We start from the raw sequence: 26,624 nt of genomic DNA on the forward strand, positions 1-26,624 counted from the left end.
ATCCCCTGGCATCCCATATGGTCCCCCAAGCCAGGAACAATTTCTGAGCACATAGCCAGGAGTAACCCCTGAGTGTCAACGAGTGTGGCCCCAAAACAAACAAAAAACCCAAATAAACCAAACCCACTTCCCTCTGCAAATTTCACAGTAGATATCACACATAGTCACTAGGATTGTTAGAATAAAAGTAACAAGCTGGTGAAAGGTGGAGAATCTAGGGCCCTTCTTCATGTTGGTGGGAATGGGTCATGATAGAGCCACTCTGGAAGGGAGTCAACAGCCCCTCAAACAGTTAAACTGAGTTATCATTGGATCCCTAACTCCATTTCTAGGTCTATACATTCAGAAAAACCTCATGTCCACACAAAAACCCATACACGAATATTCAGAACCACCTTATTTAGAAGAGGCTAACTATGAAGAGATATGTCTATCGATGAATGGATAAAAATGTGGAAGAGTCTTACATTACTAATAATGAGGACACATTCTGAGAAATGTATCATTCATTAGATATTTTGGGGGGAAGGTATGTCAGAGGGTGTTATTACACAAACACAAACAAGTGGCACAGACCACAAAACAACTAGGCCATATGGTACAGCCATGGGACCACTGTAGTGATATAGCCTGATGCTTAAGCCACACATGATCCAGTCAACGGACCAATATTGAACCATAAAAAGGATAGTATGGTGGTGCATGCTACAATATGAACTACAGAGAATCAAATAATATATGACTCTACCTATAATAATTGCACAGATAGGTAAAGTGATAGAGACAAAAAGTCAATTAGTGTCCTGAGAGGTAGGTGAAGTTTTTTCTCTGGAATAATTAAAATGTTAAAACTAATTGTGGTGATCATGAATGCACTGTTCTGTGAATATACTAAAAGTCATGGAAATAAACAATGGAAAAGAAGCATTATGAAGTATACTATGTATACTATGCACCACACTATCCTTCTTATGGCTTTATATTGTTCCATTGAGTGAATCATGTGTGTCTTAACATATGAGTATTAGCAGCTATAGCATTACAGTGGGCCAATGGCTATGCTATATGGCCTAGTTGTGTTTTGGACTGTGCCATCTATGTTTTTATTAGATTAAAAAAATAAGAAAATTAGCCTGAGGCTAATTAAATCTATGGCTCTACTAGGAAAGCTAAGGAGAGGGAGGGACATGCCAGTTACATTGCAAAGACGCAACACGCATCTGGAACGTGGAGAATTCAAGACAAATGATTCAGCTTCTTTATGGCATAATGAGAAAGAATGTGAGAAGGATTCTCTTCAATAAAAGAAATATGAGACATCAGCATGAAACAAGATTTCTATCTCATTTGAGTCCTATTTAAACAAATCAACTACATATGAACATATATGTATTTATACTACAAATATGGACACTGAATATTTAACGTTTTAAAGAAAAATTTCCCATCTTTAGGGGCCATGGAACTGGAGAGATAGTTTGCGGCTAGGGCAACTGCCTTGCATGCAGTTGATCTAGGTTTGGTCCCCAGCATAACCATATGATCCCTATGCACTGCCTGGAGTTATTCCTGAGCTCAAAGTGGTGCTCAGAGTAAACTCAAAGCACCCCTGGTTGTGGCCAATACCCCTGAAATAAATAAGATAAAATAAAATAAAATAAAATAGGGGCCACATTCAGTAGTGCTGGTGTGTGTGTGTGTGTGTGTGTGTGTGTGTGTGTGTGTGTGTGTGTGTGTGTGTGTACTGGAAATTAAACTCCCTTTAGCATGTACCAGGTTTGTGAGCTTCTGTTTGAACTTACTATCCATTTTGAACATGTGGTCATGGAATGATGGCCATGCTAAAATCGGAATTTTAACATTAAAATTAAAATTTAATTTAAATTAAAGCATTATTTTTTTATTATTATTTGTCCATGGTAATGCTGGGAATTGCACACTTGGTTGTGGCTTGCTGAAGGTCACATTTTTTTTCTTTTTTGGGTTTTGAGCCACACCCAGTGGTGCTCAGGGGTTACTCTTGGCTCTGCATTCCTGGCAGGATTGGGGATCATATGGGAAGTGAGGGATTGAACTAGGACTGGCAATATGCAAGGCAAAGTCTTATCTGCTGTGCTATATAGTTTAGGCCCCAAGGTTCACACTCTGGACTGTGGTGCTCACACACACCTGGTTTAAATGCGTCTCATGTCAGACATTTGTGACGTTAGGGATCACAGCCATAGTGCATGGGTAGCTGGTGATATAAAGCTAAATCAGGGAAGAAGCCCACAGCTTCATGCATACAACACAGATGCCCTACCATGGAGTTACGACTTCAGGCCCTACTTTTAGTGGTGTGCTCAGGGCTTTCTTCAGGCTCTGTGCTCAAGGATCACTTCTGGTGATGCTTGGGGGAACATATTGGGTGCTGGGATAGGCTGCATAAAACCCAAAGGTCTACCCACTATATTATCTGGCTCCTTTCGGAAAAATTTAAGAGTGACATAAGAAAAAAAAAAAGAATGACATACTACAAAGGGTATGGATCAATAAAAGACTATCTGTGATTGACAGTTGACTTGGGAGTAAGGTACTTACTAGAATGAGGCTCTCACTGCAATTAGATTGGTGCATGAGAGGGTAATTATTGAGACTAGCTGATGTCTTCAGGGCTCATTAGACCCTACTTTCATCTTTAATACATGTGCTATTTTATAAGGCTAAAATGTTCTCTTATAAAAATCTCTCAAAGTGTACATGATAGTGATTAAGGAGGAACTGAGCAATTGACTGCTAAGAAATTTGATTCACGGGGCCGGCGAGGTGGTACTAGAGGTAAGGTGTCTGCCTTGCAAGCGCTAGCCAAGTAAGGACAGCATTTCGATCCCCTGGTGTCCCATATGGTCCCCCCAAGCCAGGAGCAATTTCTGAGCCCTTAGCCAGGAGTAACCCCTGAGCATAACGGGTGTGGCCCGAAAAAACAAAAAAAAATTTTTGATTCCCTAAGATTTTTAGTTTTTTATTTATTTGGGGGCTAGATCTGGCAGTGCTTAGGGGTTACTCCTGGATCTGCACACTGGAATCAGTCACGGCAAAGCTCCGGACCATCTGCTGAAGATCAAGCCCAGGTTGGCCACATTCGAAGCAAGCACCTTCCCTGTTGTAGTGTTCTTCCAACCCCAAAGATACGCCTTATTCTGAATTCCACTAGGATTGTGGTTTAGCGTCCATAGATGAAGTGAAAGACCAGGAAGAAGACTTGTCTCAGGGCACTTGGAAATGATGGCTAAATTATGTGGGAGGTCAGCTCTCAGACGAGTAAACACCCTGTGGAGTGGACTTTCTTGAGCCACATCTGTATCTAAGGAATGGTTTCTGAAAGACTATCATTTTGGACTAATTGTTACTTAGCCCTCATTTGAGAGAGAGAGAGAGAGAGAGAGAGAGAAAGAGAGACAGAGAGAGAAAGACAGAGAGAGAAAGAGAGAGACAGAGAGAGACAGAGAGACAGAGAGACAGACAGAGAGAGACAGAGAGAGACAGAGAGAGAGAGAGACAGAGAGACAGACAGAGAGAGACAGAGAGAGAGACAGACAGAGAGAGACAGAGACAGACAGAGAGAGACAGAGAGAGACAGACAGAGAGACAGAGAATATGTATATGTACATGCACAGGTGTGCAGTATATTTGAAGGAGAACCTAGGGCACAGAGTGTATGGATTTGTGAAAAGTATTTGGATTGTGAGTATAGGAAGATAATTTTAGGGTTTTTAATGTAAGTATTGTGTTATACTGAAGGGAAAATGTGTATATCTGTTTGTGTTGAGTGGCAGAATCATACGGGTAGTCAGCCTCAGAGAAACTGTTAGAAGATATAAAGCATTACCATGATTTTTCTTTTAAGCCAGCATATGGAACTTTGAGCAACTCTTGACTTCCTCCTCCTTGTCTTGTTATGAAGGGATTAAAGTCCAATTAAACCACTTAATCCCAAAATAGAGATTTATTTTTAAAGACAAGATTTACAGCTTAAAAAAAGGCACCAGTGCAAATTGAGTTTTGTCCTTTCAAGTTACTACCTGCCCAGTTCTCAGGAGCGTTTTCAGCTGCACATCCAATGTGCAGAGCCTCTTCATTGCTCTGCCGCCTCCCTCCTGTCCTTTCATCTCTTCAAGTGCCCTTCAGTCTAAATATCTGAGAACTAGTTTGCTTCTGAAATGCCATGACCACTCCTCAACTGATCTCCCTTCAGCTGGTGATTCAGCGACCTGGCTTCTTATCCATGTTGAGAGCTATGCTTACTGTGTGCTGAGTATGTACCATACATTGTGCTCAGCACTTCAGGCTGTGTCTAAGAAGATGCTCCTTATAAGAATTCAAAGGATGGCTTAAGGGGTGTGTGACATGTGGAGTCATATAGAGCTTTATAGTTGGGGGAAATGCACTTGATTACATTTCTACTGTGGCCATTTTGAAAGTTTTAATCATGTCATTTTCACTGGTTCTTTCTAGTTATGCAATCAGTAACCCAATGTTTCTTTTTTTCTGTTTTTTTTTTTTTTTCTTTCTCCCTTTCTACAAGAAGCCTAACACTGCTCCAGAGGTTGGGCAAAGATTCTCAACTGATGATGCTTAGGTCCTCTCTGAAAAATAATCTCATAGGACTAGAGCTGAGACTATATCCCAACTCAGTATGAGAGAGCAAGACAGCTTGGGAAAGTTGCCTTTCTCAAGTTGTTTTACTTTTCAAAGCTTCAGTTTTTCCCATCTATAAAATCAAGATAATAATAACACTCAATTCACAAGTGGCTCTAAGCAGATCATCTACTCAGTGTTGACACAAAACATTTGACATGGTTATGAGAATACACCATGTCATATATTAGAAGGCACGAAACATGGCATCAGTCACTTGCCCCACTCCAAATCACCTCATCCCAGGAGTTTGTTCCTTACCTGCCCCAGATTGCTAAGAGGAAGTTCTGCTTTCTCCATGTGCTGGGTGATCACAGAGGGGTTGCTGGAGCTGATGAGCACTGGGGTGCTAATCTCAACCATATGGCGCCCCGAGGGAGAATGGACCATCCTATTGAGTGTGTTCAAGGCAGTCGTGATGGAAAACTGTCCAGGCCCCTTCCTCCTGGACCCAGAGCCTCTTCGAAGAGTGGATATGCTGGCCTCTTTGCCCCTGGAGGAGGGGGACATCAGAGACAGACTTTTTGTGCTGAATGACTGGCGGCCTTTGTTCTTTTCTAGGAGATGTCTTGCAGTGTGGTTTGGCTGAAGAGACAAAAGGTCCCGAGAGAAGTTAGTCATCCTGTTCTAATGTCTGTAGTGACTTTCCACCTGTTTAGATGCCTCCATCTCATCTGTACTCCTTGGTCACTGGCTGCCTATTATTAATAGATTCCAGTTACTTTGCTGTATCAACAAATCTTCCTAACTTTTCTCTTTGACTGAGGTGGACAGGCCACAATACAATTCCCTGAGTGGAGCACTCTCTTTACCCCTTTCTCATCGCCACCTTCCAACTCTTCACCTAGTAGAATGCCCTCCTTCTTCAGCCTTCCTCATTCCCACTCTGGTTGGTCTGCCTTTCTAGCACCTCTGTGTTCCCAGCTTTCTGTCATGGCGTTTTCACCTCAAAGCTAACATATATTTTACTTTCTCACTTCCTCCACTAGACTATTGGCTACTATTGGCAGGGAACTGGTACACACTGTTCTCTGCTGGCTCCCCTGCTGAATGCTCCAACCTGCTGGATGGAAACATGAGTCATGAATGAGAGATGTTGCTTACGTTCATACATGCACTATGTGAGCCAGTGAACAAATCCCTTGGGGATCCTGAGTCTGCCTTATTTTCTATTTTTGGTTATGGGACATATCTTGCAGGCCTCAGGAGAGTGTATTGCTAGTGGTGCCCAGGTTTGTGTGGCACTAGAGATTGAACTTGGGGACCCCATATGCAAAGCACATATTTCTGTCCTTTGACCTATAGCTCCAATCTTGGTACCCTGAATTTATGATAAGATTATTGATTATTGGTCTAGAGAGGTAGTACAGAGGGTAGGTTTCTTTTTAAAATTTTTTTAAAAATAATACCTTTATTTAAGCACTGTGATTACAAACATGTTTGGTGTTGAATTTCAGTCATAAAAAGAAAACCCTCCCTTCATCAGTGCAACATTCCCACCACTATGCCCCCCTCACTCTCTTCCCCCACTCTCTGCTTATATGAGAGAGAGAGGCATTCTACTTCTCTTGCTCATTAACATATTCATGATAGTTGTTACTGTGGTTATTTTTCTAATTGCACTCACCACTCTTTGAGGTAAGCTTCATATCATGCCCTGGTCCTTTGAACCCTCAACATTATTGAGAGGGTAAGATTCTTGCCTTGCATATGGCCAATCCAGGTCTGAGTAACCCCTCATCAACTTTGGGTGTGGTGGCCCCCAAATGTAAAAAGAATTAAAAAAAGACTATTGCTTCCTTTAAATTCGTTCATCCCTGCACCATTCTCTTATTCTATACCTTTAAGTAATATGATGGTATATCCCAACAAAACCAAACCAAGCAAGCTAACAAGTTGGAAGAAAGATGTTACTCATGATTAAAGAAAATTTTTTATTTGTTTGTTTTTGAGTAACACCGGCTGTAGTCAGGGGTTACTCCTGGCTCTATGCTCAGAAACCACTCCTGGCAGGCTCATGGGACCATATGGGATGCTAGGATTTGAACCACTATCCGTCTGCATGCAAACGCCCTACATCCATGCTATCTCTTTGGCCCCGATTAAAGAAATTTTTAATGCTGTGAAAGGAAAATGGGCTTTTTCATATCTACTCTAGAGCTTTTCCTTAAGTCAGAATCCCTAAAAGAACAAATAAAAGTCTACTGCAGCAGGAAGTTTTATTTCAATGAAATAAAATAAAAATAAATTGATAGTGAGATTAAAACAGACTAAAGATCAATATCAGACAAGGACAAAACATTTTTAAATTGAATCACCATAGTTACAAAGTTGATCATAATTACAACATTGTTCATTTATTCATTGTTCATTCAATGATCAATGTCCAACACCCATCCCTTCACTAGTGCATATTTCTTGCCACCAATGTCCCCAGTTTCCCTCTATGCCAGACACTTTCTGTCTTTGTCTCTGTCTCTGTCTCTCTCCCTTCCCTTTTTTCTTTTAGACACTATGGTTTGCAATATTGTTACTGAAAGGGTATTACAAAGTGATATGATATAATTTTACTTCCTTTCAGCACCCAGCCCTAAGGACAAAATTTTGTTCCTCAAAATCTTTGCTCCAAAGCTTAATGATCAAGATAACAAGGAGATTTATTCTCTATTAAATATTTCCCTCAAAAGCTGATAATGTTGTTTACATTTGAAGTGAAGATGCAGAGTACCTCAGGGGACCAATCCACAATTTTATTGTTCATTCCAATGCCCACCAGTGCATCGCTCACCTTTCTAGTTCTTTCCTTATTAAAAACAAACACCTACTTGTGATCATACAGGCAAGATGGTTGTTGTGAGGACACGAGTCTGCCAGTTTTCAACCTGCCAGACTGTTGCCAATAGAATTCTTTCTTCTCTCTCCCCTGCCCCCCCCCCCCACAGTCTCTGGATCTGTGTGGTGCACGCACATTTCTGATGAAGAGTGGATCAAATGAAGACATGCAATTCACATACCTCTACAAACAAGATAGGGAAGATGCCAACTTTATCTCCCAATTTGCCTTCTGCCCAGTTGTCGTCCACTCGGCTGATGACTGTAATGATGTCATCCTGAAAGAGAGAAAGTCTCATGGTTACACTGAGGTTCCAGCTGGTGACAGTGCTTTGTGGGGAATAGGCTGAAGAACAAGCTGGTATTGGTCCCAGAAAGGTATCTTATACCATTCACTTTCTAAATCTTTTACTAAAGTGATCTTTCTCCATAAAGGGCAGCATTCATCTCAGCAACACCACAAGGAGAGTAGAAATAAAAAGAGGATCAATGAAATCTAGTTGGAATACCTGGAACTGTTTCTCATATTTAACCACCAGCAGAAGCTGGGATGTTCACTTAATTAATTTTAATTTTTATATTTTTAGATATTTTAGGCTACCCTGGTGGCGCTCAGGAGTTATTCCTGGCTCTGCACTTATTTTTTTATTTTTTATTTTTTTATTTTTATTGTGACCAAAGTGCATTACAAATCTTTCACTGCATCATTTATGGTACATAGTGACAGTGAATGAGGGGCAGTCCCACCACCAGTGCTGTCCTCCCTCGGCCCCTGTTCCCAGTACGCATCCTATGTCTCCCTCCTCTACCCCCCAGTATGCTAGTGCAACTGGTCTCCACTTAGGAATTACTCCTGCAGGATTGGTGGAGGTTATTGGAAGCCAGGGATCGAACCTAGGTCGACAAGGCAAGGCAAATGCCTTACTTACCTGCTGTGCTATTGCTCTGGCCTCTGTTCACTTAATATAATCTGAAGGAAAAGACTTAAGATGGAGACTGAAGGGAAACTGAGTTTTTGCTTGGTAAAAGAAGAAGGAATTTTCTTCTAATACTGAAAACTCTTCAGAATTAATTTAACATTTAATGTATCAGACTTCAGTAAAATGTTTTTGTTTGTTTGTTTGTTTTTGGGCCACACCAGGTGATGTTCAGGTGTTACTTCTGGTTATGCACTCAGAAATCGCTCCTGGCTTGGGGGACCATATGGGACGCTGGGGATCAAACCTAGGTCCGTCCTGGATCAGCCACATGCAAGGCAAACGCCCTACCACTGCGTTATCACTTGGCCCCCAAAAGTGGTTTTTTTGGGATTTTTTTTTTTTTTTTTGGTTTTTGGGCCACACCCGGTAATGCTCAGGGATTACTCCTGGCTATTCACTCAGAAGTCGCTCCTGGCTTGGGGGACCATATGGGACGGAAGGGGATCGAACCACGGTCTGTCTGTTCTAGGCTAGTGCTGGCAAGGCAGACACCTTCCCTCTAGCGCCACCATGCCAGCCCCAAAAGTGTTTTTTTTTAATTAAAAAAACAAAACAAAACAAAGCACAAAATAATCTTTTTTATTTATTTATATATTTTTTGATTTATTTGTTTTGGTTTGGATATTGAAGTTATTAGTTATTATTTCTAATTCTTTTCATTTTTTTCTTTTTGCGCTCTGTTATGTTTTTATTTCAGGACCGTGGTTATTATGTGGTGCTTGTCTTTATTGCTATAGTGCTCACTGGATTTTTTATTTGATATCTCCTTTTGTATTGTTGTGGTGTTTCACTTCCTTTATCCCTTTCCTCTCTCAAACTGGGGTTGAGAGCCTCTAGATTAGAAGTATTCCATCCGGGGCCAAAGACATAGCATGGAGGTAAGGCGTTTGTCTTTCATGCAGGAGGTCATCAATTCAAATCCTGGCATCCCTTATGGTCCCCTGTGCCTGCCAGGAGCAATTTCTGAGCATGGAGCCAGGAATAACCCCTGAGCACTGCCGGGTGTGACCCAAAAACCACAAAGAAAAAAAAAAAAGAAGTACTCCACCCATTTTCAGCTTATTTGATTTTTACCCCATTTTATTGCTTTTCTTTTCTTCAAACAAAACCACATAATTTGAACTATCTAGCTCCGCCTCTCAAATAGAGGGGGAAATAATGGAGGGCATCAAGACCAAACAGTTGTATGATCACTAAGTAGTAAGCTAGATACAGAGAGGACTACTTATACTAACAGCCCGGGGGTCAGGGTGGGGGATATGGAATGCAAGATGGGAATGGGGGTGGAGGGAGGACAACTTTGGTGATGGGAATTCCCCTGATTCATTGTTAATATGTACCTAAAATATTACTGTGAAAGATATGTAAACCACTTTGGTCAAAATAAAAATTATAAAAAAATTTTTATTACAAAAGGTCATATGTAGAGGGGTAGAAACATTTTAATATATAGCTAAGCAAAATAAAGAAAAAACTACCACTAACACAGATGCAATTATTGTCAGCATCTAGGTTCACAAACTTTACTCCAAATTCATTTTTATGAAGATAGAACATCTAAATATGTGGCAGTATTGACTTAAGCAAAATCTTTTCCCCAAGCAGACAGAGGTACAACAAAGAACACAAGTTCTGTTCAACATTTCCTGTGCCTAGAAAGTGTTTTGATGCCTGTTGCAAGAAGTCTTGTTTGACTCTTAGCTCTGTTATAGCAGGTACAGGCCTGCAGGGTGTCCAAAGTCAAAGCTGGAAACAAGGGACTAGAGATTGAATAGCTAAATCTGAAAAAGATTCCCCTTATTTATTCATTAAATATTTATTGAATGGGGACCAGAGTGATAAAACTGCTGTTTATTAGGCATTGGCATTGATGTGGCTTTGACCAGTTTTATTCCCAGCATCCCAAAAGGTCCCCTGACTCCTGGGAATGATCCCTGAGCACAAAGCCAGGAGTCAGTCCTGAGTATTTCTGGGTTGCTCATCACCAAAACAAAACCATTTTATTTAAGAAGGGAAAAGAAGGCAGGGACTATTTCAGATTATGGAAGGAATCTTCTTAAACAGGATTCCAGGTAAAAAGGCAGAAACATTTCTTTTCTATCCTTTCATATCCACAAGGCGAGTGGCTGAGCACTAGTCATTGATGAACTGGATAAACAGGGGTTAAGATGTTGTGATTATTATCTTTTGGTATTTGTCATCAAGGTTATTAGGGTTATCGACTCATTCTGGACTCACCCCTGCCATGATCATATTGGAGTTCCTTTCCTTAGGAATCTTCTTTTTCTAATCTGACCCTACCTCACTGTATCAGCACTCTTTATTAATATTGCCTATTATCATACTTCATAGAAATGTGACCTTACAGGACACTTTGATTTTTGAACCAATCAAAAATCCATTGTCAGGGATGCCTTCCCAAATGTCAGGAATACCTTCCCACATTCATACTTGCTTATCAATCTAAATGCAAATATTCACCCACCATATTTTCGACCTTCTTCTGATCCGCTTCCCTCAGCATTTTAGATAACTCCAAACCTAAATTCATGAATGCATTGTCCTTCTGTGCAGCCTTTACTGTTTTTACTTTATTGCAATTTTAATTACACATGTATAGATGATAATATCGTTAGTGTTGGTCTAGCCATCAGATTGTAACTCTAACTATACAAGACCTGTGTCTGTTTTGTTCATGTCTGTGTCCTCAGTAACTCATACACTGATTCTTTTTTAAAGTTATATAATAAAGATTTCTTGAATGCTTGTGCATTCGTGAGCATAAATAAATGAATATGTGCATACCTTATGCCATTTACTGAGAGTGAGAAAGAGAGAGAGAAAGTACTCTTGGAGGAAAGATTTGGACAAGCTGTGTTTAGGAAAACTATAATATTTCCAAGTGCAAGTCATCTCTCCAAAATTGATCACATTTGCTTTTGTGGTTCCTTTGTTATAGTTGCCTATTTATGAATCTGTACTTTCCACTACATTGCTAGCTCTGTGACAATAGGGATGGAATGATGACTCACCATGTTTCCCCAGTGACCATCTTGAACTGGCTTAATGACTGGACTGGATGGAGTGCTCTAGTTCTCAGATTTTTCAGAGAGGGTAAAAAAAAGTGGATACTTCATACCTAAGTCTTTCTCCTATTTTGTACTTTGAGCTCAGCACCTATTGACTAACTCAAAGTAAATAATAAATACTGATGGAATTCTCTAGCAACAATGGATGTATAATAGTGAAAATATTTGTGGTTTGAACTTAAAGAGACCATCTTTAGGATATGCTTTGTGGTGCCAAGGTAGTAATGAAAATTATTTCAAAATATGGAGGCTGGTTAGGTTATCTAATTGAGAGAATCTGGATATATTTCACTTCCAGGTATAGTCAAATAATGTTTTAGACAAGACTGTTTCTGAGTTACTACAATACTGTCAAGTTTATATACTTATTTTGATATACTTATCACAAGTAGCAAAGAACTCCTCAGTTTTATTTTCTGAGACCACTTGAATTCTTAGGGAATAATAAATACAAAATATAGACAAAGTAAGTAGACTAGACTTTAGTAGACACATCATCACTTACAAGTGGAGAAGAATCATTTTAATAAAAGAGGTTAAAAACCCTAGGATCATGAATTTGCTTGGAACACATATCTTATAAGGCTTTTTTTTTCCATGTGTAAAGGCTACATGAGTTTTCTGAGATGGGAGCATTTTGAATATATTGTTCACAACAAAATAGAATACTACAAAAGCAATGGAATGAGGTGATCATAAGTTGGCCATCATGATGGGGCTGGAGAGATAGCATGGAGGTAGGGTATTTGCCTTGCATGAAGAAGGACATGGTTCGAATCCCGGTCCCTCGAGCCTGCCAGGAGCAATTTCTGAGTGTAGTGTCAGGAGTAATAACCCCTGAGCGCTGCTGAGTGTGACCCAAAAACCAAAAACAAAACAAAACAAAAACAAAAAACGTTGGTCATCATGAATGCCTATTACACTATGAAGTTTTGTAGTACATGCCATCAAATTGATGCAGTTTGGGGGGGCACATATTTATTTCTATCACTTCTCTGTGTGAGGGTCTGTGATTTGCTGAGGTTGTGTGCCCTGCTCCTGTAAAGGAGAAGATTCAAAAGTGATTGTTGACTAACTGAATGAGTGATTACTTATTTTTGCAGTGGCAATAGAAAAACTTAAGGATTCCAGTCAAATGTATGTCACTATGCTTCTCCAGTGATTTCATGTCATTGAAGTTTGAATAAGATACCCATCCTTTGCACATACATGCACATATTGAAACATTTAAGCAAGTCCTCACTTATCTTCTGAGCTTCTTAGAAACGGATTTTTTTTGTCTTTTTTGTCTTTTTTTTTGGGGGGGGGGCACACCCGGCAGCGCACAGGGGTTCCTCCTGGCTCTACACTCAGAAATTGCTCTTGGCAAGCACGAGGGACCTTATGGGATGCTGGGATTCAAACCACCATCCTTCTGTATTCAAGGCAAACGCTCTACTTCCATGATATCTCTCCGGCCCCAGAAACTGATTTTAACTTAAATGGTGAATGACTAAAGTGGGTCCTGGGATAACACTGGTTTAATCTTGACTAGATTTTTTTTTTCTTCTCATCAATATTGTAACAAAAAGACACCAAAGGAACAAATGTGATTTAAGGGTCTACTGTCTCTCTCTCTCTCTCTCTCTCTCTCTCTCTCTCTCTCTCTCTCTATATATATATATATATATATATATATATATATATATATACTGTCTATATTTGGTGCATCTAAGAAAAAAGGAGCAAGTATTACATATACAAACCCATGTTTCTTCGCAGTCTCTTTGCATTCACAAGGTTACTTCTGTGGCTCTCCAAAACCTTACCTTGAAAAAGCTCAGGCAGTCCTGGTTCTCACTTTTGTCCTTGTCCCGAAGGTCAAAATTGTAGAGGGCCCTGCAGAGTGGAGGTGGCTGGGGAAGCTGCATGATGACTTCCACGGAGCTGGCGGGGAAGATGCCACTGACTCCATTGATTTCCCCTTGGTACCAGTTCTCGTCCAGCTGCCTCCGGAGGAGGATGACATCGCCCTTGTTAAATTTCAGGCCCCCCGGATTCTGCCCTCGGTAGCTGTACAAGGCCTTTGCCCGTGGCACCTACAGGGGTACAGACCAATAAAACAGGCACTTAACTTGGAAACCAGAGGAGCAAAAGGCAGCACATTCATACTGAACGACTGAGCACTTCCTATGGAGTATTGTGTCCATGCATCATCTCGTCTGACCTCACACATCAACATTCAATTATTACTCCCATTAGTGCAACCTAGTACCTTGAGAAGGTGGTCCAGCTGAGAAGTGGCAGCTATGGGGTCTGAACAGGTGCCACCTGACTCTAGGGTTTGTGGTCTCTGAAGTGATTAGAGGTTTGGAGTTGACACCCCAACTCTGTGAACTTGAGCGAATCAGTAGTTCTTTCTGACTTCTGAATACTAGTTTCTTTGAATGCTGGTGCCACTTCTCTCCCCTGTGTGGGTCTGGTGAAGATATTTTGTGTTTCTGAAACTGTCATCATTATATAAATTATGTATGTTTATATAAATCAGGGTAGTGGAGAAGACCTATCCCATCAGAGGTAGTTGTGGGGTACAACTAATATTCACAATGCATTAGCATTTTGTTTGGTACAAGGAGTAGAATAAATGATATCTCTGATCATCATCCTTGCTAATAGGGTCTAATGCTAACACTTCTGCCTATCTCTGGTGCTAATGGGAAGGAAATTGAGTGGAACTGCCTTGAAAACAGAAATTGCTTCAAGAGATGCTTGCTCCAACCACACTTGCCATCTCTATAAAATATTAGAGAGGGTGTGTTTGGATTATAGGGAAGCACAACAGAGGCAAAGAAACATTTAGTCAAAACCCACAGCAAATTAAAAAAAATTAACTAAAGAATCAATTGGCAAATCAATTGTTGAAATAATTATTTTAGTCAAGTGCATTCCTGACTTTCTCTGTTCCCCATGTCCAATTGAAAATGGTTTCTCCATGCAGAAATGGCCTCACTCATCTTGCTTGAAGTCAGTCTGGCAAATGGAAAGTTCTAGTAACATAGGTTTGATAGCAATTCCTTCAAGATCACCTAGGATGGTACTTTTCTCAGCAATAGAGTAAAAGCATCCCCTCCTGTGGGTGCAGTCTTGCTCTTCAAAGCCTTCTATGAATTCAGCCTTTAAAAGACTTTGTAGTCAGAGTGTGCAATTAAAAAAGAATTGCAAGCATTTAGGGACACAGAGAGAAGGTTAAGAGATAAATTGATCAGTGCTGGTATTTTTATGCTGGTCCCTGGACAAATGAAATGCTCTCAGGAGTCAGAAAATCATAGGAACACAGCTCATGCTTGGGAAACTAGGCATCAAGTGGGTGAAGATGTATGAACTAGGAGGATTAGCACAGTGTTGTGACCATAATTGGAATTGGTTGAATAAATTATGAGGTACACCCAATACAATGACAACCTAGAATTATTAAAATTGATGATTTTTCTCTATAATTAACAACATTGTGAGTCATAATATGTTGACTGGTATATAGTCATTAGTATCTTTATATAAATACTGGTAAGTAAAACAGAAAAGGCTAAAAACAGATCGATAAAAATTTTTTTGTTTTTTTTTTTGGGGGGGGGGGTCACACCAGGCAGCGCTCAGGGGTTACTCCTGGCTCTATGCTCAGAAATCGCTCCTGACAGGCTCAGGGGACCATATGTGATGCCAGGATTCTGCATACAAGGCAAATATGATAAAATTTTAGTAAGAAATACATGGATAGGGGCTGGAGCAGTGGCACAGTGTAGGGCGTTTGCCTTATACAAGGCTGACCGAGGTTCGATCCCCTGGCGTCCCATATGGTCCCTCAAACCAGGAGCATTTTCTGTGCATAGAGCCAGGAGTAACCCCTGAGTGGTTTTGAGTGTGGTCCAAAAACCGAAAAAGGAAAAAAAAAGAAAGAAAAATAAAGAAACACATGTATATATTTCTTACTAGGGGCAAATACAGGGTACCAACTTTTGAAGTGCAGTTATTTCCAAGTGGCGAGTTTTGAAAATTAAAAAAAAAAGTATTCTTAGGAGTGTTTTTCATAATGAACTAGCTGAATTGTCTATTTGAACTGGAAATACAAAGAGAAAATGAATGAAGCTGGGGAATGAGAAAGCTGGGATATGTGAGGCATTTAGGAAGAAAATATGTTAAGGTGGAGTAGAATGAGATCATTTTTAGAGAAAATATTTTTTGTAAGAGAAATAGGCAGAAATAGCAGATTGAGCACAGAGGATTATGGACAATAATCAGTTTGCTACATTTGTAAGGTAGAGTATTCCAGGGAATAATTAGATGTTCTTTCACATTCCTTCTCAATTTTACTTTGTAATATTAACCACATTTTTCTGGCTACAAGATCAACTGGAACACAGACACCAGTTTCTAGGTCTACTGGAAGCTAAGTTCTAGCCTATAGGCCCAAGGAACTTTTAGGATGTGTCCTTACTAAGAGAGACAGATTTTTTTTCCTTTCATTTCCTTCACTTTGTTGTTGAATGTAGGCATGATTGCAGGCACTCTAGTTGCCATTCTGAGCAATGAAAATGAGGGTTAGATTTAAATAAAGCTCCATCTTCCTTATTGCACTGTTCTTTTGCACTTACAAGAACAGACAGGAAAGAGTGACAGCACAAAGAAAAAGGAGTCAAAGTCCTTCTGCCTTGATGTCTTAATAATAATGTCAGTAGTTCTGTTTTTATTGAGGGTTTCTTACTATAGGCTAGGCACTGCCAAACATGCTATCATAAATTTTATTTCTTACAACAGCTTGTGACTAAAAAGCTGTGATCAGAGAGATGAAAAGGTGTTTGGCAGGGCTGAAGCGATAGGATAGGGCTTTTGCCTTGCAAGCTACTGACCTAAGTTCTATTCCAGCATCCTAAATGGTCACCTGAGTACCCTATGAATAATTCCTGAGTGCAGAGCCAGGAGTAACCCCTGAACATTGTCTAATGTGGCCCCCAAACAAACAAGAGAATGATCTGTTTGGCACAGTGACTCAGTGCTAGAGAACTTGCTTTGCATGCATGAGACCCCGAGTTCTGTCCCCAGCTCTGGCTCATGCTGCTGAGTACAATACCCAGCACAGGCACTACCCTTTGCACCCAAAGGTGTCCCATCTGGTCTGTTCTGCACCCAATACTGCAACCATAACAACAACCTCCAAGTTGCCCAAGTTAAAGAAGTTAACGAAGTTGGAAAATTTTGGATTTGGGATGTCAGATTTCAGGTCATGTGCGTTTGTTCCCAAGTGTAAGTCCTCAAGCACTCACTGAGTGTGTGTGTGTGTGTGTGTGTGTGTGTGTGTGTGTGTGTGTGTGTATGTGTGTGTGTCTCAGAATAAAGACTGAAGACCAAAGTGTTAACACAGTGGGTCGGGCATTGGCCTTGCTCATGGCCAATCCAGATGTGATCCACGGAATCACATATGGTTCCCTGAGCACCTCCAGGAGTAATTCCTGAGCACAGAACCAGGAATAACTCCTGAGCATCATCAAGTGTCCCCCCACACCAAAAAAAAAAAAAAAATAGAATGAAGACTGAAAACTTGAACCACAGCCTAGCAGGCTAGAGAGTTGTGCAGGGTTAAGGTACAGGCTTTACATGCAGCTGGCAGTGGACTTCCTGAACCCTGAAGGCACTTCCCTCCCCCAGCAATGCTGGGGTGACGTAGGTCACCCACACACTGCAGAGCTAGAGAAATACCACATCCTGGGGATTGTTGCTTTGAGACCCCTGGGTCTCCTGAGTATTACATGGAAGAATACTCCCCCCTCCAAATATGCAAATTTCTGGCTTCCCCTCCACCCCCTATTTGAATGGTGAGTCATTCAAGTAGCTGCCCTGGATACTCACCTTTGCTTCTCTGGTCAATGGCAGAGTTTATTCTAATGAAAACAGACACTGACATTGGTCTGTAGTTCTGTAAAGGTTAAGCTGTTACCTTTCTTTTTGGAGGGTATTCTCATGCAAGTGGCTTATGTATTTTAACGACTACCCCGAGTACGTGTATTAAACAACAAATCACAAAAAGTGCTTAAGTCTCTTTTAAAACTCAGAGACTTCAAAACTTTGAAACCCTGAGATACTACTAATTGCCCGACCATCGTTCCTCGATCTCCCCTCAGAATAGGTAGGTGAATTGTAAAGTCTCTTTTTAACATAAATATTCTTTTATTCTGGATCATCCTTTCCCTGGTATTCTCAGCTCTTCATGAATACTTATAGGAAACACTGGCTTCTATGTAGTAAAGATGGAGAAAGGCAGGGAGAGAAGGTGAGAGAGATGGAGGAGTGGTAAGGAAGATAAACTGAAAAAGGGAAAGGAAATAATCTTACATTGTTCTTAGGAATTTTTTTTCTTACCAGATTCTTGCCCGATTGCACTTGCAATACAGGAGCTCATTTCTATTACCTCTGCATTTTATGAGGTAGGTGGTACCCCTCTTTCCCTTATTTTACTAATGATAGGATAGAAATTCTGAGATATTCATTGTCAGCCATTATAGGTGTGGCAGCCAGCACACGACAGCTCTCAGACTGACCTCAAAGCACCAGTGCTTCTACCACCCTCATTTTAATTCACCCCGCTGAAGTCCCCTTGCATGTTTTTCCATCAGAAAAACTCATTTGGGGCTCTGCTTTGTAATCAAATCTGAATAAAGGGAGAAAGCAATCGACTTACTGCTGGTTGTATTAGCATGAATTACTGGGCCCCTGAGCCCTCACATAAAAGTTAAGCACATGAAGAGACTGATGACATATACGGGTCCTCAGCTGTTCTCTCAAGAAACAATGACTAAATTTCATTTTGGCTCTCACCTGCTGTATTGTAGCCAGCAGCTTATCACCTGCCATTGTTTTCTGCCTCAGTAAATGGGGTGTGGGTGTGTGGACTTATGTGGGAATCACACATTCACGACCAGACACTTTTTCTTGGTGTTTTACAGAGAGCCAGATAACCCTGCTGAAGCTTGTGCCAACACTGTTTTGGTAAGGATCAAAAGGAGCAAGAAAGAGTGAAGGGGAGACAGGAGTATGCTCTTTCCCACACCCCAGTGATGTCTATGGTTCCCACTACTACACAAAGGACTTGGCCTGGTTCTTTCTATTCCTGGAACCAAAATTTCAGCTGGTAGAGCTGCACACACACCTCCCTGAGCTGGCCAGCAAATCACCCAGATCTGGTGCTAAGTGGAGCCCATATAGAGTCTCTTGGACTTCATTCAAGCTATCATGCAAGTTAATGGGCTATGAATTCTTGGCTGGATAATTCAGTATCTAAGTCTGACATACCCTTGAGCCCCGAACACACAGCAGGTACTTTATAAAGGTGGAATGAGTGAAGAGATTTGGGGATTAACCAAGATAACTCTGGGACTTGACATGGAGGAGAGGAATGTATAGTAGGGAAAGCAACGTGATGGTAACAATACCTGGAGAGCAGTTCTATTTGGTATGATCTAAAAAGTGAAAAAGGAATTTGTGTCTTATCTGCCAACTAGGCCTATATTGGTATTTATTGCCACACACACATGCATATGCCTATGCACACACACACAAACACAAAAGGTTGCATATTCAACTTAGCTCAGGAAATAGTTAAATGGTCTTGCATTTTTCTTTGCTGCTGTTTGTCTTCTCAGAAGCTTTACTGTGCTCTGTGTTTTTGTGTTTGCATCTGGACTGCTTGGCAGGATTAGCAGAACAGTCAAATTAATAAGACTATGGGTTTTACAAATAAGGGAAAACGTAACATCTAATGTGATTTGACTACATTGGAGAGACAAAGGGTCTAGGAGCTATTTGAATCCTAACTCCTTAGTTGCTGCTTACTCAGCTGAACCGACTGAGTCACCCCACCCCCATTTTCTATAATGATATTTGGTGCACATATGTTGGAAGCAATGGCAAGTGTATTGGAAAGTGCTGACTGGCCGGCCTTTGGCACTTTCCTTCTCTGTTGAGGACTGAGAATTCCCCTTACTGAATGGGGTCAGATTTACTGACGGGGAAAATTCAGATATAAGATACATAGAGGTTTGAGGTCAGTAGAAGCTAATGATACTGTGATCCCAAAGAAGGGAAACCACTGAGGCTAGGCATTTCAATGGAGGGTTATTTCAGGGATATAGGAGACCCTGGGTGAGTGAGTGCCTATTATTCAGAAAGACTCTAACTTGTACTGGGGTGCCAGGAACGCAAAAGTTGGGGCTAACCTTTTGCCAAGATTAGGGGAGACTCTGGGACTTGGTCTCCACACAATAGCTTCCCTTCTCCTTTCTTCTGGAACTCCAGGGCTTCCTTCCCTAGGCCCCGGCCCAGGAAGCCAGCGAGGTGGTTGCCAGGGAACAGTTTAAAGGGCATTCCAGGCCTTCCCAAAGCCCCACTCTGCACAAGTAGGGCTGTCTTGGGAAAGTTGCTGGCAACTTTCCTCCCACCAATGTCCATTCCCAAACCGCTAGTGCCCCCCCCCCCCCCCCCGCGCATAAAGTATAGATAGTTTAATAGGATACCTAGGGTTTCATCTATTTTTACAATATACAAAATGTCTATGTTGTATACTTTCCTTCCCCCATTGGCTCATCACCTTACAGGCTCATTTATAGTCCTTTTACTCTAACCCCCCACTGGCTATTACCCCACATTTAACCACTTTTACCTTCAGTTCTTTGCTCATTATGAAGCAGATCATTATCCTCACTCAAGCCAGCTTCTAGCCAGTTCCCAAAGTGAAAAAATAGACTCTCACCCTGAGAAGAAATCAATACTCTGTTCCTATTAATCTACTCACAGCGGCCTTCTGTCCTCCATCTTCCTTCATTGTGTACCTGTGCTTGCTACCATACTCAGTTTCTGAGAAGCCGCCACTCAAAGACCATTCCTGATATGGGACTGCTGGGAGTCCTTTGCAGCCTCCATGTGGCCAAATCACAGACCAACACCCGAACTCAACACCCTCCCCCCCAACTATTTCTAAAGACATAAAAGGGACATGTGCATCTCCTTTGTATATCTTAGATATATTCTCTTAACATCTATAACTCTTTTTGAATATTCTCTTATATAGTGACAATTTTGCCCACTGTTCCATCCCCCTTTGGAATCTGTTCAATAAGGAATTCTGGTAGAAGTGTCTCTCTGTATAGAATTTACATTAGAACAAAGTTACAGGGAATGGACTTGTTCCCTCAACCCCCAGATGTACCTATAATACCTTGTGGCATTGTTCCTCTTTTGCATAGGCACATTAAAATGGGAAAATATTACATCATGTAAACAAGTTCTTATCTAATAGAGATGGAAACAGAAATTTTGTAATGCAGTTAGGCCTCATACCCTGAACATTGGCATAATAAAGTGGCTCAGGCCTCAGAAGAATGGGCATTGCCTATATACCCCTGAACCATGGATACCATCTATGGAAACAACTACGATTTTCTATAACATTACCAGGAAGTAAACCTCTACCAGGGAAGACCTTACCACTGCTCTGGCATTGACTTACTCCAAAGAGTGCTCTCTTAACACCCAGATGACTTAGCAACAGCAACAACCTGCTTTCAGGGCAGGTGTCTCCTCATCTAATGGTGAAGTGGAACTAGACGATGCTCCACATTAACCTGACTCTATGAAGGAAATGCGCAGAAACTACAATCTTTAACTACAGGAACCTGACACCAACAACAGCTAATGTGCGAAAAAGTTTCACTGGGACCATGGAGAATGACTCGGGTTGGGCAGCCTGGTATGCCTGGAGCCCAGAGTCAGTCTGATGCCAGAAAACTTCAGGGGAGAGGCCTCTTTGTAATTAGGCCAAGGCTTTTTTTTCCGTTTTCCCCATATTTTGCTGGGCTTATGCAAACAATGGCAAATGCCACTTTCACACCATTCACTACTGTATTTTTTTTAACATTTATTCTTTAAGAAAGAAAGAAACAAAAGCAACTTACTAAACAAAAAAATAACTAATAAAATGCCTGTCTTGATTACAGGCAGGGGATGGGAAGGAGGGAGGGATAATTGGTGGTGGGAAAGTTGCACTGGTGAAGGGGGGTGTTCTGTTTATGACTGAAAAATCATGTTTGTAATCATGGTGCTTAAATAAAGAATTTATATTAAAAAGAAAAGAAAAGAAATGAACAAATAAAAAGAAAGTTGAGCCCGAGGAGGATGCTGGTTTGCAATCTGGCTTTTGTCACGTTGGCCAATTTGATTAACCTTCCTGTTCTGTCACTTGGACTCTACCCACACTCTGGCTAACCTCTCTGTGTAGTGAACCCAGATGTCAGGGTTATTCAAACACTGTCAATGTCAGTGAAAGCTTTGACCCTTGGCTTGATAAACTCTTCAATCCTTGTATTAGTCTGCCTGATCAGAATAATCTTATTGATCTGGGAAAAAAACGACTTGAGACATACCATGTCAATGTGATCAGTGATGAGGAGTTGGGTCAATTGTAGACCCTTGAGTTCAATATTATTGAAGATTAAGGACAATCATGTGGGAGATCAGACTTGTCTTCTCAGATTCCCACAGATAAAGCCTTTGGTCATGATACCTTAGAGCAGGGGTCTCAAACTCAATTTACCTGGGGGCCGCAGGAGGCAAAGTCGGGGTGAGGCAGGGCTGCATAAGGGATTTCACTTACTGAATATTCGCAATGAAAAATTGCATTAGTAAGAAAAAAATCACTTTAGTAAGAAAAAAATCGCAAAAAAATTGCATTAAACATTTGCATACCCCGAACGGAACTGCTCGGGGTATGCGAATGTTTAATGCGATTTTTTCTTACTAATGCGATTTTTCATTGCGAATATTCGGTAAGCGAATAATCGCGAATACTGCGATATTTGAAGGCCGGCCACAGGCCACAAAATGTTTTATGGAGGGCCGCAAACGGCCCGAGGGCTGCGAGTTTGAGACCTCTGCCTTAGAGCTTCCTTGATGGGCAGCACTTCTGTGTTTTCTGAGGCATGGTTGCTGGGAAGAGTCAATGCTTTGTCGTCTCTGTGAGATGACTGGAAGCTGGTGCTTGCTTTCTCCCATCCATGCCTGTGATTCTTTCTGAATTTAGAAAGTCTGACTTTTAAAGTGTTGCACCCAGACATATAACTTTCCCAAGAAAGTTGAGGAAAACAGTGTCTGAAACCTAAACCAGCTCAAAGGCACCAAGGCTTTTGACAAATAGGAACCATCTCAGAAACCCAGAGAAGTCAATGAGATGTAGAATTCCAGGTCCAAGCATGGATGGATGCTTGCAAAGAGAGGAAACAGATGCATAGACAAAGGATGTCTATTGACAAGGTCAATGCTTTTCCTCAGGAAAAGTGCCTTAAAGGACACCAGAGACATCTGTGAGTAGGGCCGAAGGTGGGTGGAAACTTGAAGGACACGGGAGGACTGTCTCTCTCATCTTGGCAGGTGACTCCATCCCCTTTAATTTCCATAGTCAACTTTTCCTTTAGGTGTAGAAAACTCTTCCTTTGCATCTGTATCCTCATGGCAGTTGAAGCCAAGCCAGATCCAATAAGCACACAGATGAGAGCTGAGTCAAACGACACTCTCTTTGCTAATGAAAGGTTCTTGCTCTGTGCCTGACCTTTATCTCCATGGGACTTTGTTCTTTTTAAATTTTTCTCCCAGGAGCAAATTTATGGATCCATGTAGGGAATTACCAGTAGCAATATAGCCCAGAACAACATCAGAATGTTCTGCAATGAAACTATTGTGTCCTTAGGTGAGACACTGAAGCTTCATGGGTCTTAGTTTCTCCAACTACAAAATAGAGGTGAATTTTGCTATTTTTTCCAACTACCAAGAAAAAGGAGAGAGAAGGGAATGATGATCAATGCCCCAGAAATAAAGGTAATGGATGAGATGAAACCAAATTGGCGAAGTGTTGATAACTATTAAAATTTGATTCATGAGTAGAAGGCAATTTCTTATAATATTCTTTTTTTCTGTGTTTTTTTTTTCTTTCTTTTTTTTTTTTTTTGTTTAACCATATCTGGTGGTTGCTCCAGTCTCTGTGCTCAGGGATCATTGCTGGTGGACTTAGGAAACCATATGGGGTGCCAGAGACTGAGCCTAAGTCAGCCTCTGCATGTAAAAGAGAAATGCTCTACCCACTGTACTATATTATATCTCCATTCCCTATAATATCCTTTCTCTGAATACATATGCCTTGTAAGACAGGCTATTGTATCAAGAAATAAAGCAAGTGTAAATGCTCCCAGATTTCCAGGAATATGATTTTGAAGGACCAGTGAGGGTGAGGATTATCCTTTACTGTCAAAAAGTTATATTCCTTTCAAATGATTAACATATTGGTTATCTCCACCTCTTAAGAATTGTGAATGTGTGTGTGTGTATTTACTGACTTGCCCTTGAATTTTGTGATTAATACCAAGATAAAAATCTGACATGACCATTGTTGAAAGCAACAAAGCTCTGAAAAATTAATATTCTTCCCTTTCAGTGAGGAGTCCTTGAGGTCAATATTTTTTACCATCAAACTCTTCAGCCAAAAGCCTGCACTTTGTGTCCTTCCAATAAAAATGCAGAGCCTTCCTCTCATTTATACCAAACTGCAAAGACATCAACCAGGAGAAGTGCCCAGCTGCCCACAGAGCCCGTGTGAGAAGAGAGGGTCTGTACATCAGAGAGAGTTGAAAGATCATCATTCCAACTAGACTTGACAAGCTCTGCCAGTCCCTAAAAATGAAAAACGTCTTCAATGATTCAACTCACAAAGGATTCTGGGAGTTAAACACACAGTGTTTCACAGTGAGAAAGTCAATGGTTTTCCAGCTTTAGGAGATGCTTCAGGAGACCTGGATATCCTGGGATGTATTCTGTGGGGCTGCAACTTGACCCTAAAATTCTTTCCTGTCTCCTTACTTAAGGCAGAGTTGATTCTCTGCTTAGAGGAGCCATTGCACTTTTCCTGTGAGAACACTCATAATCTTGAATTGTAATGTCCATTTCACTCTATAGTAGCAGAGTCTGGGACTGGCTTATCTTTATATCCCTAATATCTGGCAAGCAGTGGTATTTACATAATCAGTCAATGAACAGGGATCACATGCTTTTAATAAGGCAGGCACAACCTCTTCCTTATGAGAATTATAGATGTTCAATATGCATTTGCTGAGTGCACAAACAAACACATGTTAGACCCAAGCCACTTAAACTCAGCCCTCCCTCTCTGATATTTTGCCATCTCTGCTTGTAACACAGAAGTCCAACTTGCCCAGTTAGCTATGCTTCCAGGATAGGGCATATTCAGACAAGCTAGTCACAGATAAATATAGTCTTTTTCTAGGCCATATGTTAAAAAAGGCCAAATTTGAAAAAAAAAAAGTACTTTGAGCTATACCCACGTCCCAATTTTTGCCTTGGATATTTGCCTTAGGGGTAGTTAATGTGGAAGACTCTCTTTTCCCCAGAAGAGATAATATATATATATATATATATCTCCCCAGATAATATAATATATTCCCAGAAGAGATAAGTAGAATGGCCACTGCCAGCAACCATAACTGGTGACTGAAAATGCCAGCACGTACCTCTGGGACAGGGAGCAAAGACAGAAGTTTTTTTTCTGTTTGGAACATTAAAAATTGATTTATCACTGGCCACATTCTCTGAAAAAAAAAAGTAGCACTGGGAAGCTGTTGATCTCAGAGGCTCTAATTCAGGGGTCTCAAACTCGTGGCCCGCGGGCTGTTTGCGGCCCCCCATACATTTTGTGGCCCTGCCCTAGAGGAATCTTTTTTTGTTTTGTTTTGTTTTAGTTGGTTGGGTCACACCCTCCAATGTTCAAGGCTTACTACTGACTTTGCACTCAAGGATCACCCCGACTTTGCCTCCTGCGGCCCCCAGGTAAATTGAGTTTGAGACCCCTGCATCTCACTTTTGAGACCTGGGTGTTGCTGATTTGTAAATCTGTGCATATGTGAATGAGTAGCATAAAGGAGGGCCCCCATCTCTTTCCAAAGGGCAGGTTCTGGGTGGCCCTATTTAATGAGGTAGAAAATATGAGTCACTCTTTCAGAGACAGTTCTATTATAGTTATCATTCCTTTGCAATTGTTTCCCCAAGAGGGTTTCTCTTCCTCTTCTAATCGTTTTACTCTCAATTTATGGTGTGCTGAAAAAAGAAAGCGCTCTCTCTCTCTCAAAAAACAAACAAACAAAAAAACCCTCAATAACAATACCCTCAAAACCAATAAAAAAATTCACCAGAACAAAATCCCAAAACAACACAAAAATAACGAACCAAAACAAAAAAATGGTGACTTGTAGGGTCTGCCAACTGCCACCATGTTAATACTCCTTTGGCTCCATTGTTTCTGTATTGCTGAGTTTTGTGATTTTAGGAAGTTATATAATAGTCTGATTTGTGCTATACCTTTGGGTTCATACTCCAACAATGCATGGTAAGAATTACCATGAAAGTCTCTTTTTTCAACTACCAAAATCTCATGCTTTTCGTAAGTTCTCCCCAGAGAACATTCCTTCTGCACCTTGCCCTTTCCATCTCATCCCTCCCTTGTTCAAGTGCTGCCTATCTTTTAGACTCAGTTGAGCCAGAGAGATAGCACAGAAGTAGGGAGTTTGCCTTGCATGAAGAAGGATGGTGGTTCAAATCTCGGCATCCCAAATGGTCCCCTGAGCCTGCCAGGAGCGATTTCTGAGCATAGAGCCAGAAGTTAACCCCTGAGCACTGTCGTGTGTGACCCCAAAACAAAAAAACAAAACAAAACAAAACAAAAACTCAGTTGAAACATTTGTCCCTGAAGGTTCATGCTGGTGTCAAGGGATTCCCCATTTATTTTCACTATCCTGTAATACCCCAACCTGTCACTTGTCAAAAGGGCATTAAAATGGTTTCTTATATGGTTCTGTTTCCTCCACCCAGAAACTTTTATCTGGCTCATCACAGTTTCTAGTGCCAAACATCATCTGGTTCAATAAGTATTTGTAGAATGAATGAATCTATGAATAATGCTATCCTA

At 41.0% G+C, this 26,624-nt stretch overlaps 1 protein-coding gene across 1 annotated transcript in view; it reads right to left on the reverse strand.

The window, feature by feature from the left end:
* The window catches only part of SH3RF2 (SH3 domain containing ring finger 2), a 126,158-nt gene that overhangs the window by 47,473 nt on the left and 52,061 nt on the right, over positions 1-26,624 (reverse strand). Inside the window, exons 2-4 of the mRNA XM_049786901.1 lie at positions 13,387-13,656; positions 7,692-7,787; positions 4,939-5,262 (exon numbers count right to left, since the gene is read on the reverse strand). Coding sequence (XP_049642858.1) covers positions 4,939-5,262; positions 7,692-7,787; positions 13,387-13,656 — 690 coding nt within the window. The remainder of the gene's footprint in view (positions 1-4,938; positions 5,263-7,691; positions 7,788-13,386; positions 13,657-26,624) is intronic.

This window comes from Suncus etruscus, chromosome 14 (assembly GCF_024139225.1).
Source record: "Suncus etruscus isolate mSunEtr1 chromosome 14, mSunEtr1.pri.cur, whole genome shotgun sequence".
Taxonomy (NCBI): Eukaryota; Metazoa; Chordata; class Mammalia; order Eulipotyphla; family Soricidae; genus Suncus; species Suncus etruscus.